Source organism: Hippopotamus amphibius, chromosome X (genome assembly GCF_030028045.1).
Source record: "Hippopotamus amphibius kiboko isolate mHipAmp2 chromosome X, mHipAmp2.hap2, whole genome shotgun sequence".
In the NCBI taxonomy this organism is placed as follows: domain Eukaryota; kingdom Metazoa; phylum Chordata; class Mammalia; order Artiodactyla; family Hippopotamidae; genus Hippopotamus; species Hippopotamus amphibius.
In genome coordinates this window covers 5,697,750-5,711,001 of record NC_080203.1, presented here as the reverse complement: position 1 = coordinate 5,711,001, position 13,252 = coordinate 5,697,750, and the positions used below count along the sequence as shown (strand labels likewise).

The 13,252-nt window shown below is 51.7% G+C and overlaps 2 protein-coding genes across 8 annotated transcripts in view; one reads left to right on the top strand and one right to left on the bottom strand.

Moving 5' to 3' along the window:
* MTMR1 (myotubularin related protein 1) overlaps positions 1-9,748 on the top strand; it is a 60,429-nt gene extending 50,681 nt beyond the window's left edge. Inside the window, exons 14-15 of one of the 4 annotated variants that reach the window (XM_057717497.1) lie at positions 2,762-2,938; positions 7,474-9,745. In XM_057717497.1, coding sequence (XP_057573480.1) covers positions 2,762-2,938; positions 7,474-7,635 — 339 coding nt within the window. In that variant the 3' untranslated portion in view covers positions 7,636-9,745. Of the gene's footprint in view, positions 1-2,761; positions 2,939-7,473 lie in introns of all 4 variants that reach the window. The other 3 variants (XM_057717499.1, XM_057717500.1, XM_057717498.1) reach the window with 3 other exon arrangements.
* A 1,000-nt stretch (positions 9,749-10,748) lies between these two features.
* The window catches only part of CD99L2 (CD99 molecule like 2), a 103,678-nt gene continuing 101,174 nt past the window's right edge, over positions 10,749-13,252 (bottom strand). For all 4 annotated transcript variants that reach the window (XM_057717504.1, XM_057717503.1, XM_057717501.1 and 1 more), the window contains one exon: positions 10,749-13,242. In XM_057717504.1, the coding sequence (XP_057573487.1) occupies positions 13,178-13,242 (65 nt within the window). In that variant the 3' untranslated portion in view covers positions 10,749-13,177. The remainder of the gene's footprint in view (positions 13,243-13,252) is intronic.

The window sequence follows — 13,252 nt, the reverse complement described above, 5'->3', positions numbered from 1 at the left end:
GAATATAGTTCATATGTAGAATTTAAATCCTATGGTCTTTTTTTTTTTAAATCAAAATGTACTCAAAAAAATCAGCTCTCTTGAGATATAATTTACATACCATACAATTAACCCTTTTAAAGTGGACTGTTCAGTGGTTTTTAGTATATTCAGGGTACAACCATCACCACCATCTAATTTCATAAAATTCTCATCACCCCAAAAAGAAACCCCATACCCATTAGCAGTCACTCCCCATCCCCCAGCCCCCCCGGCAACCACTAATCTAGTTTCCCTCTCTGTGGACTCACCTCTTCTGGACATTTTGTATAAATGGAATCATACAGTATCTACCCTCCTGTGTCTGGCTGCTGTCACTAAGCATACTGTTTTCAAGGTTCATCCATGTTTAGCATATACCAATGTGTCATTCCTTTTTTTATGACTGGTCTCTCCATACAATGGAATATTATTCACAGTTTGTTTAACAACTCATCAGCAGATGGACATTTGGGTTGTTTCTACTTTGGGCTCTTATGAATACTGTTGCTATGAACATTCATGTTCAAGGTTTTATGAGGACATATGCTTTCACTTCTCTTGGGTAGACACCCAGGAGTGAAATTGCTGGGTCATAGGGTAGCTCTATGTTTAACCCTTTGAGGAACCACCAGACTGTTTTCCAAAGCAGCTGCAACATTTAACATTTTTACCAGCAATGTCTAAGGGTCCCATGTTCATAATATCTTTGTAGACACTAGTTATTGTTTATCTTTCTGATTCTAAGCCATCTCAGTTGGGTGTGAAGTAGTATTTCACTGTGATTTTTATGTGCATGTCTCTGATGACTAATGATGTTGAGCATCTTTTCATTGCTTATTGGGTATCTGTATATATCTGTGGACAAATGTTTATTCAGATCCTTTGCCTATTTTTATTTGGGTTATCTGTCTTTTTATTATTGAGTGAAAGAGTTCCTTACATATTCTTTATATATGTAAGTCCCTTATCAGATATGATTTACAAATATTTTCTTCCATTCTGTGCACTGTCTTTTCACTCGTTTGATGGTGTCATTTGAAACACACAAGTCTTTAATTTTGATGAAGTCCAACTTATCTGGGGGTTTGTTATTGTTGTCATTGTTGCTTGTACTTTTGTTGTCATATCTAAGAAACCATCGCCTAACCCAAGGTCATGAAAATTTAAGCCTGTGTTTTCTTCTAAGACTTTTATACTTTTAGCTCTTACATTTAGGCCTATGGTCCATTTTGAGTTACTTTTTGTATGTGGTGTGAGGTAAGGGTTAAACTTCATTTTTTTTTTTTTGCATGTAATTATCCAGTCATCTCAGCACTGTTTGTTGAAAACATTGTCTTTCTCCCATTGAATTTCTTGGCATCCTTGTTGAAAACAGTTGACCACAAATGTGAAGGTTCATTTCTGTACTCTCTATTCTATTTCATTGCTGTATATGTCTATCCATCCTATGCCAGTACCACCTGTATTGATTATTGCAACTCTGTAGTAAGTTTTGACATTGGGAAGTGTGAGACTTCCAGATTTGTTCTTTTTTCCAAGATTGTTTTGGCTATTTGGGGTTCCTTGATTATTGCTGGTGTATAAATATAAAATATGAAACATAAAGATGAAAATATTTACATTTCATATATAAATATAAAATGTAAACTATGAAAAAATCCTAATTGGGCTTCCTAGGTGGCGCAGTGGTTGAGAATCCACCTGCCAATGCAGGGGACACGGGTTCGATCCCTGCTCCAGGAAGATCCCACATGCCGCGGAGCAACTAAGCCTGTTTGCCCCAACTATTGAGCCTGCGCTTTAGAGCCTGTGAGCCACAACTATTGAGCCTATGTGCTGCAACTACTGAAGCCCACGTGCCTAGAGCCTGTGCTCCGCAACAAGAGAAGCCACGGCAATGAGGAGCCCGCGCACCACAACGAAGAGTAGCCCTCACTCACCACAACTAAAAGAAAGCCCGCGCACAGCAAAAAAGACCCAACACAGCCAGTAAAATAAATAAAATAAAAAAAAAATCTACTAGATGTATTTAAAAAAAAATACTATCCCTACTTAAAAAAAAAAAAAAAAAAAGATCCTAATTGAATCTCCTGTGTCTAGAGGAGTTGGAGAGGAGTCAGCTGGCTTGGCAGCAGCAGAATGGTGCTCACTCCTGGCCTCACCGTTTTCTCATTTTGACTTTCTCTCTGTGCTTGGTCCATGTTTACTGTTTATCTGCCCCATCATGCCTGTGGGTTTGGGTGTCTGGATTCCGACAAGCAATGCAAATAGTTACAGTGTACTGTAAAATTGGGAGGTGGGGATCTATAATGTAATGATATATTCTCTATATATGGCTTCTTCAGCCTGCCACCCCACAGATTTCCCCCCAGATAGCCATGATTCTTCAGCGAAAGGACTCTTATCTGTAAATTCTACCTACAGTCCTTAATATTAAGGGTCACCCTTAATATTAAGGGTCACACAAGCAAGCTGCAAAAAAGAATAAAAAATGTATTTGTTAAATATGGGCCCCACCACCCTAGGATTGTTAGGAAGTTCTTGTTCTGCCTTCACATAGACACAGTCACCAGATGTCGTCTAGCTCAGCAATATGTTTTTCCAGGACAGTAACTAGTGTGTTTTTGGGTCATTCCCCAACACGAGGCTTCATTATTCAAGTCCTTTTCTCTACGTGATACAAATTCTTGAGGACATGAAAGTTGAATTTATTTCAATGTATTCCCTTTTTGTTTTTCAGGATGTATATACAAAGACTATATCTTTATGGTCTTATATCAATAGCCAGCTGGATGAATTTTCTAATCCCTTCTTTGTGAATTATGAAAACCACGTCCTATATCCTGTTGCTAGTCTGAGTCATTTGGAATTATGGGTAAACTATTATGTGCGATGGAATCCACGAATGAGGCCTCAGGTATCTTTTTGTTTTTCTTTGCAAAAAAAAGCATATCTTTCTGCTCAAGGAAAGAGGGTGGTGTAGAACTATGTGAAGGTGCACAGCTGATGAAGTGCTGTAAGTTACTGCATTTGATTGCCCTTCCAATGACTTGATTCAGTCACGGTTTATAGACTCTGGTAGCAAAACAGAAAGAGGGCACGTGCTGAGTCACAGAGCACGTACCCCCTTGAGGAAGAGGTCGTTTCCTCCTCCCTTTCCACTGTAACATTTCCAAAGACTGAAAAAAATATTACCTCACAGTGCACAGCAGGGCCAGGCAGCCGAGCTGTGGTTGCCCTTGGTGTTCAGTGGCTGAGCTCTTCCAGCTGGGTGGCCGTGACATGGTGGGTGTGGGTGGGCAGCAGAACAAGGGAGGCAGCCCTCAGCTCCACAGGCAGCTGCTTTTCTCCTGAGGTTTCTGGTTTTGTTTTTTTTTTTTTTTTCATTTTTAAAACGTTTAATTTATTTATTTATTGGCTGTGTTGGGTTTTCATTGCTGCATGCAGGTTTTCTCTAGTTGCGGAGACTGGGGACTATTCGTTGTGGTGCACAGGCTTCAGTAGTTGTGGCATGTGGGCCCTAGAGCATGAGGGCTTCAGCAATTGTGGCACGAGGGCTCAGTAGTTGTGGCACACAGGCTTAGTTGCTCCATGGCATGTGGGATCTTCCCGGACCAGGGCTGGAACCCATGTCCCCTGCACTGGCAGGTGGATTCTTAACCACTGCGCCACCAGAGAAGCCCCTGGTTTAAGTTTAATACTCTTCGGGTTTACTGGTCGTGCACCAGGAGCATGTCTCCAGGGCCTGGTTTGACCACATCACTTCTGTAGGCCCCAGATGCAGCTCTGCCTTTCCTTTCTGCCCTCCTCCTGCTCGGTCCTTCCCTCTCTCTCTGTGCCTTCTGAATCTCTCCAGGCATGTTTCATCTGTCTCCTCCTGCTCGGGCAGCTGTGACAAAGTCTCACAGGCTGGGTGCTGCAAACAACAGAAATGTATTGTCCCCCAGTTCTGGTGGCCAGAAGTCCAAAATCAAGGGGTGCCAGGGTTGGTTCCTCCTGGGGGCCGTGAGGGCAGGATCTGTTCCAGGCCTCTCTCCTGGGCTTGTAGACAGCCGTCTGCCCCCTGTGCCTTTTCACATCATCTTCCCTCTATGTGTATCCGTGTCCAGATTTCCCCTTTTCATAGGGACACCAGTCATACCAGATTAGGGCCACCCTACTGGCCTCATTTTAACTTCATTATGTCTGTAAAGGCTCTCTCTGCAGATAAGGTCACGTTCTCTGGTACTGAGAGTTGGAACTTCAACTTATGAATTTATGGGGGGGCACCAGTAATAGTCCACAAGCCCCACTAACCATGGGGAGGACTGAACTGTTCACATCCCATCTCAGTTGTGTGGCATGCAAACGTTGACGAGGCCGTCACTTCACTAACCTTCCCTCCATGCTAGAAATCCGCTCGCTGTAGCCTTGGCTCCGGGCTCCATCCGACAGTGCAGCCTGCCACCTGGGGCACCACTTGCCGCCTCTTTTTTTGCTGACTCTGTTTCCTCGCTCGGTCCACTTGTTCCGTGAAGCTTCAGCTATGGAAGCCCTTTCATCCTCTAACCCTCTGAGTTGGCCATGCCACCCTGCACACCTGAGCACTGTTTTCCAGAAGGCCACGATCAGGGCCTCTTTAGCCCAGTACTTGTCCTTCTCCCAGAGCAGCCCCAGAACTGGCCTCCTGTCACCCCCCACCCCGTCTTCTGGCCTGAGATGGATTCCACATCCCCCGGCGGCCCCTCAAACCCCCTGAATCCAGAACGCTATCCCTGCCCTCGGCCTCTCACCATACCAATAGTGGATGTTTAGAGAACCTTTTCTTAGGAAACCTTCCCTGACCTGACCCTCCCCTCCACTTACTCTGAGGGCCCAGCTTCTGTTACTGAGTACGAGGCAGATGTCTAGCGAGGGCATGGGGCCACTAGCTGCTTCCTGCATTGGAGTGGCCAGGGTAGCCGGCACACTGAGCACCAGTGGGGCCAGAGCTTGTTTCTACCTACCCAACACCTGGGTTCTGGGTTTAATGTGTGCTTTGAGTAGCAAAAATGCCAACTTTTAAAAGTTGTAAAATGTTCTCTTTATTGAACATCTGATGCTGAGCAGGCACAGTCTCAGCTTCTTTCCCATGAAACCAAACAGTATACGGTTAGACAACTTCTTTGCTCAGTGGTCAGTATTCTAAATACAGGTTTTCAATTTTGTAGCCAGGAAGCCATTGGTCACTAATCCCAGGTGTCCTGGGCTCATGCCTGTACCGACGAGCACCCTCCTGTTAGTTCCATGGCATCTGGACAGTTAACAATCGGCCGTGTCCTTCAAAAAGTTGCCTCACAAGCATGGTCCCCAAACCTGTCCCCTTCCCTCTTGTGCGTGACCCATGCCTTTTGCGAGAGCCAGCTCGTGCAGCCGAAGTCAGTCCCGCGATGGCCCCATGGTGGAGTCCCCCTAGACGCCAGGCCCAGAGCGGGTCGGGGAGCAGGCCAGGCCTTGGTGATGTCAGAAGCCAGAGAGGTGCGCAGGCCCAGGCTGTGGAGGGCCCTAGTGCAGCATCTTCAGGTGTTCGGACTTGATCCCAGGGGCTGTGGGAGCCACCTCGGGGTTTGCAGGAAGCTCACTGTAGCAGCGCAGGAGAGGACCAGGGAGGGTGGCAGTGGAGATTGGCACGGGGATCAGCTGGAAGGCTGGTGTCCAGTGGCAGGGCGGGGAGGCAGGGGGACAGGAAACAGGTAGGGGCACAAGCTGATTGGCTTCTTTTCTCTGAGGAGGAGAGGGCTAGGATGGCTGCCTGGAGAGGGGCTGCCTGGGCCTCCCTCAAAGGATGGCTGTGCAGGGAGAAGGACCCAGCAGACATCTTGTTCCCTTTGGGACCCTTTTGGCTGTCTGTTACCCGCATGGTCTGCCTCTCTCTGACCCCAGGGCCTGGCTGTTAGTAATTGTAGCTTGATCACGAAGCGACTTGGAGTCAAATCCCACAAAACAGGAAAATACCAAGTAGGTCCATGGCTAAGAGGGGAGCTGTTTTCCCACCTCCCAGTGGCCTCTGGAATCAGCAACAAATAAAGCAACTTTCCTTGTTTTGGGGGCCTTTGTCATCAGACTCCCACATTGCACCCCCCCCCCCGGCTCCTGGGGCCAAAGTCAGGGGTCTGTGCTGAGCCTCCTGTGTGCTGGTTACCGAGCACCCTTAGTGTGTTGCAGACACCTGGCTGCCTCCCCCCTACCCCTGCCTTGTCTGACTCTGTCACTGCAATGGTCTGTCCCTGTTGTCTCTGTCCCTCTGTCATCTCTGGTCACTCACTCTCGGGTCTTTTTTTTTTCTTTTGGCTCTTTATTGGAATATAATTGCTTTACACTCTTGTACCAGTTTTTGTCACTCTCGGGTCTTGTCTCTCATCTGTCTCCTGCCTTCCCTCTTCCTCCACTGGGGTGATCACCACTGGCACCCCCGATGGGCTGGCTCCCAGACTTCGGGGAGAGGTCATGATGAAACATGTAGGCCCAGGGGGAGTGGAGTCTTCAGAGGCCCCCACCCAGAGCAGGTGCCCTTCCAGCCGGTCCCTGTAGGATGAAGCCCAGCTTGTGAGTGAAAAGGGTCAGGGGGGAGTGCCCCAGGCAGAAGGGACAGCACATGCATGGGATCTTCCAAAACCTGGAAGGTTCGGGAATGCAGGAGGGGAGTAGAGGCAGGACCTGGTGAGAGGTGACCAGGGGAGGCAGGCGGGGGTCAGACCACACAGGGTCTTGAGGCCAAGGTCAGGATCTTACCTTCAGGGCAGCAGGAAGAAGCCACAGGGGGGTGTTCAGTGGTATCCCAGGGCCTGGCTGGGGCTCAGGACTCAGGCCGCTGGCTGCTATGTGGAAGCTGGACGGGGGCAGAGAGGAAGCACAGGGGCCCAGACCCCACCCCATGCCCCCTTCGCCCCTCAGCCGGCAACTTCCTTCCACTGTCTGCTTCGCTCCACGAGGGCAGTGCCAGGTCCGGGATGTCTGAGCTGCGGCAGGTGCCGAGGGTAGCTTGTGCGTGCAGGGGGGCACGGGGGCCGTGACCAGAAGAGTCAGGCGTTGACAGACCCCGCATTCATGGGTCCAGGAGCGGCGGTGCTGGCGTGGCCGGCAGAGGCTTTGGGGACAAGGCCGAGGAGCCGGTGCCCTGGGCCCCTCTCCAGGGCCTTCTGTTTTGGCTACTGAAGGCAAACACGGCTTCAAGGTGTAGGAAGTGCCGATTTCACAGAAGGGTTTCCAATCAGCAGCGCCATGCGTGCAAACGCAGAAACAGAGGTGCAGGGGGTGTGGGTGGCCATCGGCGGGGGGCGGGATCACCCGGGCCTCTGGTCCCCTGTGGGGGCTTGGCCCTGCCGGGAGGGACAGCCAGGCCGCGGCTCTCGGGGAGGGGCCCCTGTGCCCCGGGCGGGGGCGGGGGGTCGAGGGTCGGGAGGCGGCGGCGCTGACCCGCGTCTCTGTCCGCAGACGCCCATCCACCAGAACCTCAAGGAGCTGCTGGCCGTTCGCGCGGAGCTGCAGAAGCGGGTGGAGGACCTGCAGCGGGAGGTGGCCGCGCGCGCCTCGGCCTCGTCGGAGAGGGGCTCCTCGCCATCGCACTCGGTCACGCCCGTGCACACGTCAGTCTGACACCGCTGTCCCTGCTGTCCCCGAGGCCCAGGCGGGGCGCCTGCAACTTTTCCAATAAAGCCCCGTGCCCACCACGTCTGGACAGCGCTTCCCACCGGTGACTGATGGCATGCTAGGGGACAGCCCCCACTGTCGTAAGTGCTGTCCTGTCGTCAACACCCCTTTCCCTCCTGCCAGCACTTTCTCAGGGCCACGTGGGGGACACTCGAGCGAGTGGAATGCGGGATTCAGGCTCAAGGTGGGAAATCCTTGTGAAAAACCAACCCACTCCCTTAAAGGCCATGTGACCAGCCCCGTGGCGTCTTCCAGTTCTTTGCTCCAACTCCCAGTGTTTTACAGTTAACTCTTTGTGGGGGAAGACAGGCCGACACCACCTCCCCCACGGTCTCTTTGTGCCAGAGGTCCTCCTGTACCAGTTACTGTTGTGTACATATAAGGTATTTTTAAAAAAGAGAAACATACCTTTATTTTCCTACGTCCTTTTTTATGTTTAGACTAGTCGCCCAAGGAGGCATATTCTTGACAGGACTGGGTGAGCAATTTTCAAAGCAAGCTCATGCTAGCTTTCGTGTGGTACACCTGAAGCGCCATTTGAATGTGGTCACTTAAGGCCACGTGTCCTGTCCCCACCCGACTCTGGGACCTGACCCTGCCACATTCTACTGCTGACAGCTGTCTGTCAGAGCAGGGCTGCTCTCGCCTGTTATCTGCTGTCTGAAATAACAGTTCTCATTTGATCAAGATCCCTTCAACTCAGTTTATTCCTGTCACTGCATGTTGATATTTTAAAGTAACCACTGCGCTGTGACTTTGGATGCCAAAAGCAGAGCACGCGCCTCCCTCGGTTTCCTCATCCAGAGCCACCTGGGCCTCTCCTCCCCGCCTCACACCGTCACTCACTGCCTGGGCTCTGGGACTCCGTCAGTCTGGGCGGGAATTAATTGACCATCAGCTGGTCCATCCACTAGCACTAGCGCTCTGAGCTGCTCCGCATGGCGCGCCACAGAATCTTGCACATGTGTGCCCAGCGCCATGGCCATCCCTGCCAGCCCCTGGGACCCCATCCTGCAGGAATTAAGCTTGCCTTTGAGTGGGGGGAGCTCATCTAGTTAGACCTGAATGCAACTGCATTGTAGCATCTGGTTGGTTTCAAATTACTGGATGCTACCCAAAGCCCTACATATTGACCTTATTTTTGAAAACATTCTTAAAGGTTTTTTACACTCAAATACTTAGAAAATAGATGTTTTTTCAACTTGGAACCTTCTGATTCTTATAGAAAATTATCTGGTATCTGTAAGGTATCAAATATTTATTTGAGGTAATTTGATAACCTAAAATCAATTCTCCATTTTTACCATCTGGGGGATTCGTTTCTAAACTGTTTTAATCGATGTAACTTTTGATTCATGCTTCCAACGTAGCCGACAATTTATTTATGAATGGATAAACTGGATTATTCATCGATATACTGATTTTTTAAAATGGGGACCCATTTTTTTCCCCAGAAATACCACATAATCCCCCAGCTGCACTAAGACTACTAACCTTGGTGTGGACTGGATGATGCTTTTGACAGAACCAGAGAAGTCAAGTGGGCTTTTCTTGCCAAGGTCAACTGGCCTGGGGGCTGGCGGGGAGGGGCATGCCTGCACAGGGCTGCCCTGCTCCTCCCCTCCCCCACGTGCTGGGCCCTAGGAGGACCCCTAGAAGCTCCCATTTGGTTTGAAAGCAGCACAACAGGTCATTTTCCTTTGTGTGTTCCTAGCACAGAACTGTTTCTAAAACAACTTGAAGTATAGTTTTGTTACCTGAGCAATTCTTTTTTCGGTTTTATTTAAGTGTACTAGAATGTAAAACCTTTATGGTTCAGATTTTTAAAGACTGGTACAGTATTGTATTTGCCTCATCTGATGCACTGTATTTCAATCTGTAATTAAAATAATGTTTGTTCCGTGGTTTCATTTTTTTCTTGTCTTTTTAAGTTTTTTTGGTGAGTTTTCCCTTGTGGAATATTAGTAAACACTCAATACACGTTATTTTCTTATGTGCCAAGCAGTGTTACTACATACGAAGCATGCTCACATGACGTAATTCACTTAGTAAGTCGGAAATGCAGTTTATCCTAAGACTTGAGGGCTTTGGCTGAAATGGGTAACTATTCTGGTTTTAAAATCTGAAATGCCCCTGCGCCTTAGCCTTGAGAACATGCTGAAGATGCGAGGAGAGCACTGGAGCCGTCCTAGAGGCAGGTGTGTCCTGAGGAGGCAGGGCCAGCTTTCCAGCCCGTGAGTCCTAGAGCTTAAATGGGACAGACTTCTGAGAACCCCTGGGGTCCCCCTCAGAGTCCACGGAGGGAATGCTGGCCTTTATGGGGGCTGTAAAGGCCTGGTTGAAACCACGCCAGCCCCTGCAGGTCACCCTTCTCATAAGGCCCGAGGTCCCGGTCCTTCTCCACAGAGCCGCGACTGAGCCACAGGCCCCAGCAGTGACAGCCGAGCGGCCAGGCTGGCAGAGCCACGGCTTCTGCAAAGGAGAGTCAGGTGGGGCTTTCGGGTTGAGGACTTGGTGCTATTTAACTACCAGGCTGGTATGGCAGGAAAACGGCATCCACCGCACGGTGAAACCCTCCCAGTGGCCTGTGCATCCTCCTCGTGCTGTCTTTTCAGTTCACTAGCCCCACGGTGTGACCAGGGCACACTTCATCCCCAGCAGACCACTCCGCACGCGTGGCCCCGGCCCTGCGCCGCCTCCTCTGGCTGAAACCACCACCCGTCACCAGAGTCAACCCGGGCTACTGGCTTGCTCTGAAGACGTCAGAGCAGTGGGCTTAGGAGCAGTGAGTTGGGAGCCTGCCTCTGCCCCTCCCTGTGCCCATGACGTCAGGCCCGTCCGTGAGCATCTCCAGGCCTTAGCTCCCTGTGCCGCGCAGCTGACCGCCCCAGGATGCCTGGCACTGGGCCGCTCAGCAAGAGGGGAAGCGCAAGAGCCCTAACCCTCTTGAGAAAGGCCTGTGGCTGGTGGGGAGGGGAAGGAGGGCGGCTCCATATAATTAGGAAAAAGCATCATTTCACAAAGGGCGTGCCTTCACACCGTCAGAATACAGCCAGCTGTTAGGTTCCATGTTGTTTAATGCAAACACGAGAGTTTACAATTCACAATTAAACACAAGCACGTCAAAAGTACAGAGCATCCCGAGATCAGTCTCCATCTCTCCTTCCTCAGAACTGGTACCAACCGCCAACCCAAGCAGCCGAGGCAGTGGGCCTGGCGCTGCTCTCTGGGTGCCACTGGGGAGGGTGCCCCAGTCTGCTAGGCTGCCCTGCCTCCTTCTTCCAGGGGCTCCAGAGTTGTTATTGTAGACACTGCGCACTGCTCCCCCGCCCCCAGTTAAGCTGATAGCGATCGGATATTTTCAGCTGGCCTCTCTAGCTCACTCGCTATCTCCACTACCACCTGGAATGGGCCTAAGACAGTCAATACACCCTCCAGGTGGACACAGGTAAAAGAGCCCCTGGGCACTGGCAAGTGTCAGTCCCCCGCCCCCCCCAGGATGTGAGCTCTGCAAACAGGTGGGTAAGTGACTTTCAAGGCCTGTCCATTCACCAGCGCAGGGCTGGGTGCTGGGCTCCTGGCTCGCCACAGAGGGCACTGGGATAGACAAGGAAAAGCACGATGGCTCTCTTTTAACCAAAGTCAGTGCTACTGAGAAAATGGATTTGCATCAAGTGCTGAGTTTACATCACAGACAGGTTTTCAGGCTTTTCACCATCAGACGAGCCTTGCCGCAGAGCTAAGGTGGCCCACCGGCGGCACTGTGCCTGCCAGGCCCAGGGTCACAGGGGCCACATCACTTCCTAGTCACTGCCATGGCTGTGACTTCTCTATAAATGTCCAAACTGCCCTGTGGCTGAGAGAAAAGCATCTTTCCGCACACAAATGCTGCCTTGTCTATTTCTTTAAAATGCCTGAGAACGTCAGTGAGCAGCCCTCCTAACGCGATGCGTTTCCGAGTGGCGCCCTGACCCCTTCCCAACTCCTGTTACTCAGGACACTGGCCCTCCCTGGGCCCTGAGGTCACTCTAGGTGGCATCAGGCTATGAATGCAAAAGTCCTCCAGAGACGTCTCCAGCCCAGCGGCAGGCAGGGCTGGGGACATCAGCCCTGGACAGCCTTGAGGGACGAGCCTGGTCCACGAGGGCAGGGCGGGGCGGTGCAGGATGCAGGCAGACCTCATCAGGAACGCCTCCAGCTCATTACCTGGAGCTCAGGGGCCGCGCAGAGGCGTTTCCTCAGTGCCCCGCACCCCTGGCCACACAGGATCTGGCCTGCCTGGCATGAGCCCCCAGGTAGGGGCACCGTGCGGCCCACAGCACACTGTACATATAACACGAACACACGAGGCACGCGCTATCTAAGCTGCAGCGTCTGTTCAGACGTCAACTGTCTCCCTAAGAAGTGAGAGCTGCCTCATCCCAACCTAGCAGACGTGAAGGAGCTGACACACAGCCGTCCTGCAGCACATGAAGCTGGAGAAATAGGACCCCGCCTTCCTGCTGACTCACACGATGCTTCCAGAAGTGCTTTCTGACATTGCACAGGAAGACAGGTAGGACAACCAGAGACTAACCAAGTCAGGGGAGTTCCCAAACTAAGCCAACGTCCCTTTCCCCTCCCCTCCCCTCCCCACTACATACATCTTTAGGCAAACAACAGGCATGCTTCAGGCTCTGATGCTCATGCTTGATGTCTGTAGTTTTTGCTACCGAAGTAAACACACGGGGAGGGGGGATGAGCAACCCCCCCCCCCAGTATAAAACTCACTGCCACCGCATAAATGATTCCTAAAACTAATCATGTCAGCCCGGAGACCCCGCCCAGTCCCAGGGCATCATATGGGAATCAAGGCCTGAGAGGCATGCTTCCTACACATCCAGAAGATTCTTAAACTCTCAAGGCAGGGATACTGTGACATGCACATTTACACTTAAATAAATGAAAAGCCACCAGCTGCACCAGCTCCTGGGAAGCCCAGCAGCAGAAGGGCTGGAGCTGGAAAGGAGGACGTAACTAAAAACACGGCTGGCTGTGGTGCGTGTGTGGTATTACCTGGCGCTCACCCGTGTGCTCCTCGCAGCTGGGCCCCTGCCCACAGCCCTTCCAGGTTGCTGCCAGGGCCAGGCGAGTCAGTGCTGCACGGAGGGGATCGCAGGGCCCCGGGTTCAAACTTCTGCCCCGCAGCAGAGGCATCCTCGGGCCCGCCCTCCGCTCACTCTCCCCCTCCCCAGTGGCTAAGGTCCAGGGGCAGGGGGGCTCCAGGGCGTCAGCGACCTGGGCCTGGCTCTCCGGAGGCCCTGGGGCAGGCGGCCACACTCACAGACGCCCAGAGCGCCCGGAAAACTGAGAACGACGAGAAGCCGGTGACATCGAAGGGGCAGTGCGGCAGCCGCGGGTCCAAACGAAACAAGGAGCTGGGTGCCAAGCGGCGGCCCCGGGCGCCCACGGCCCCGCCCGGCAGAGCAGGGCTCGCATCCTCGGAGCCTCAGATCCGGGGCGGCTCGGGCGGCGGCGGCTCGGCGGACTGCGTCTGCAGCGCCGAGTACTTCACTAGGGACAG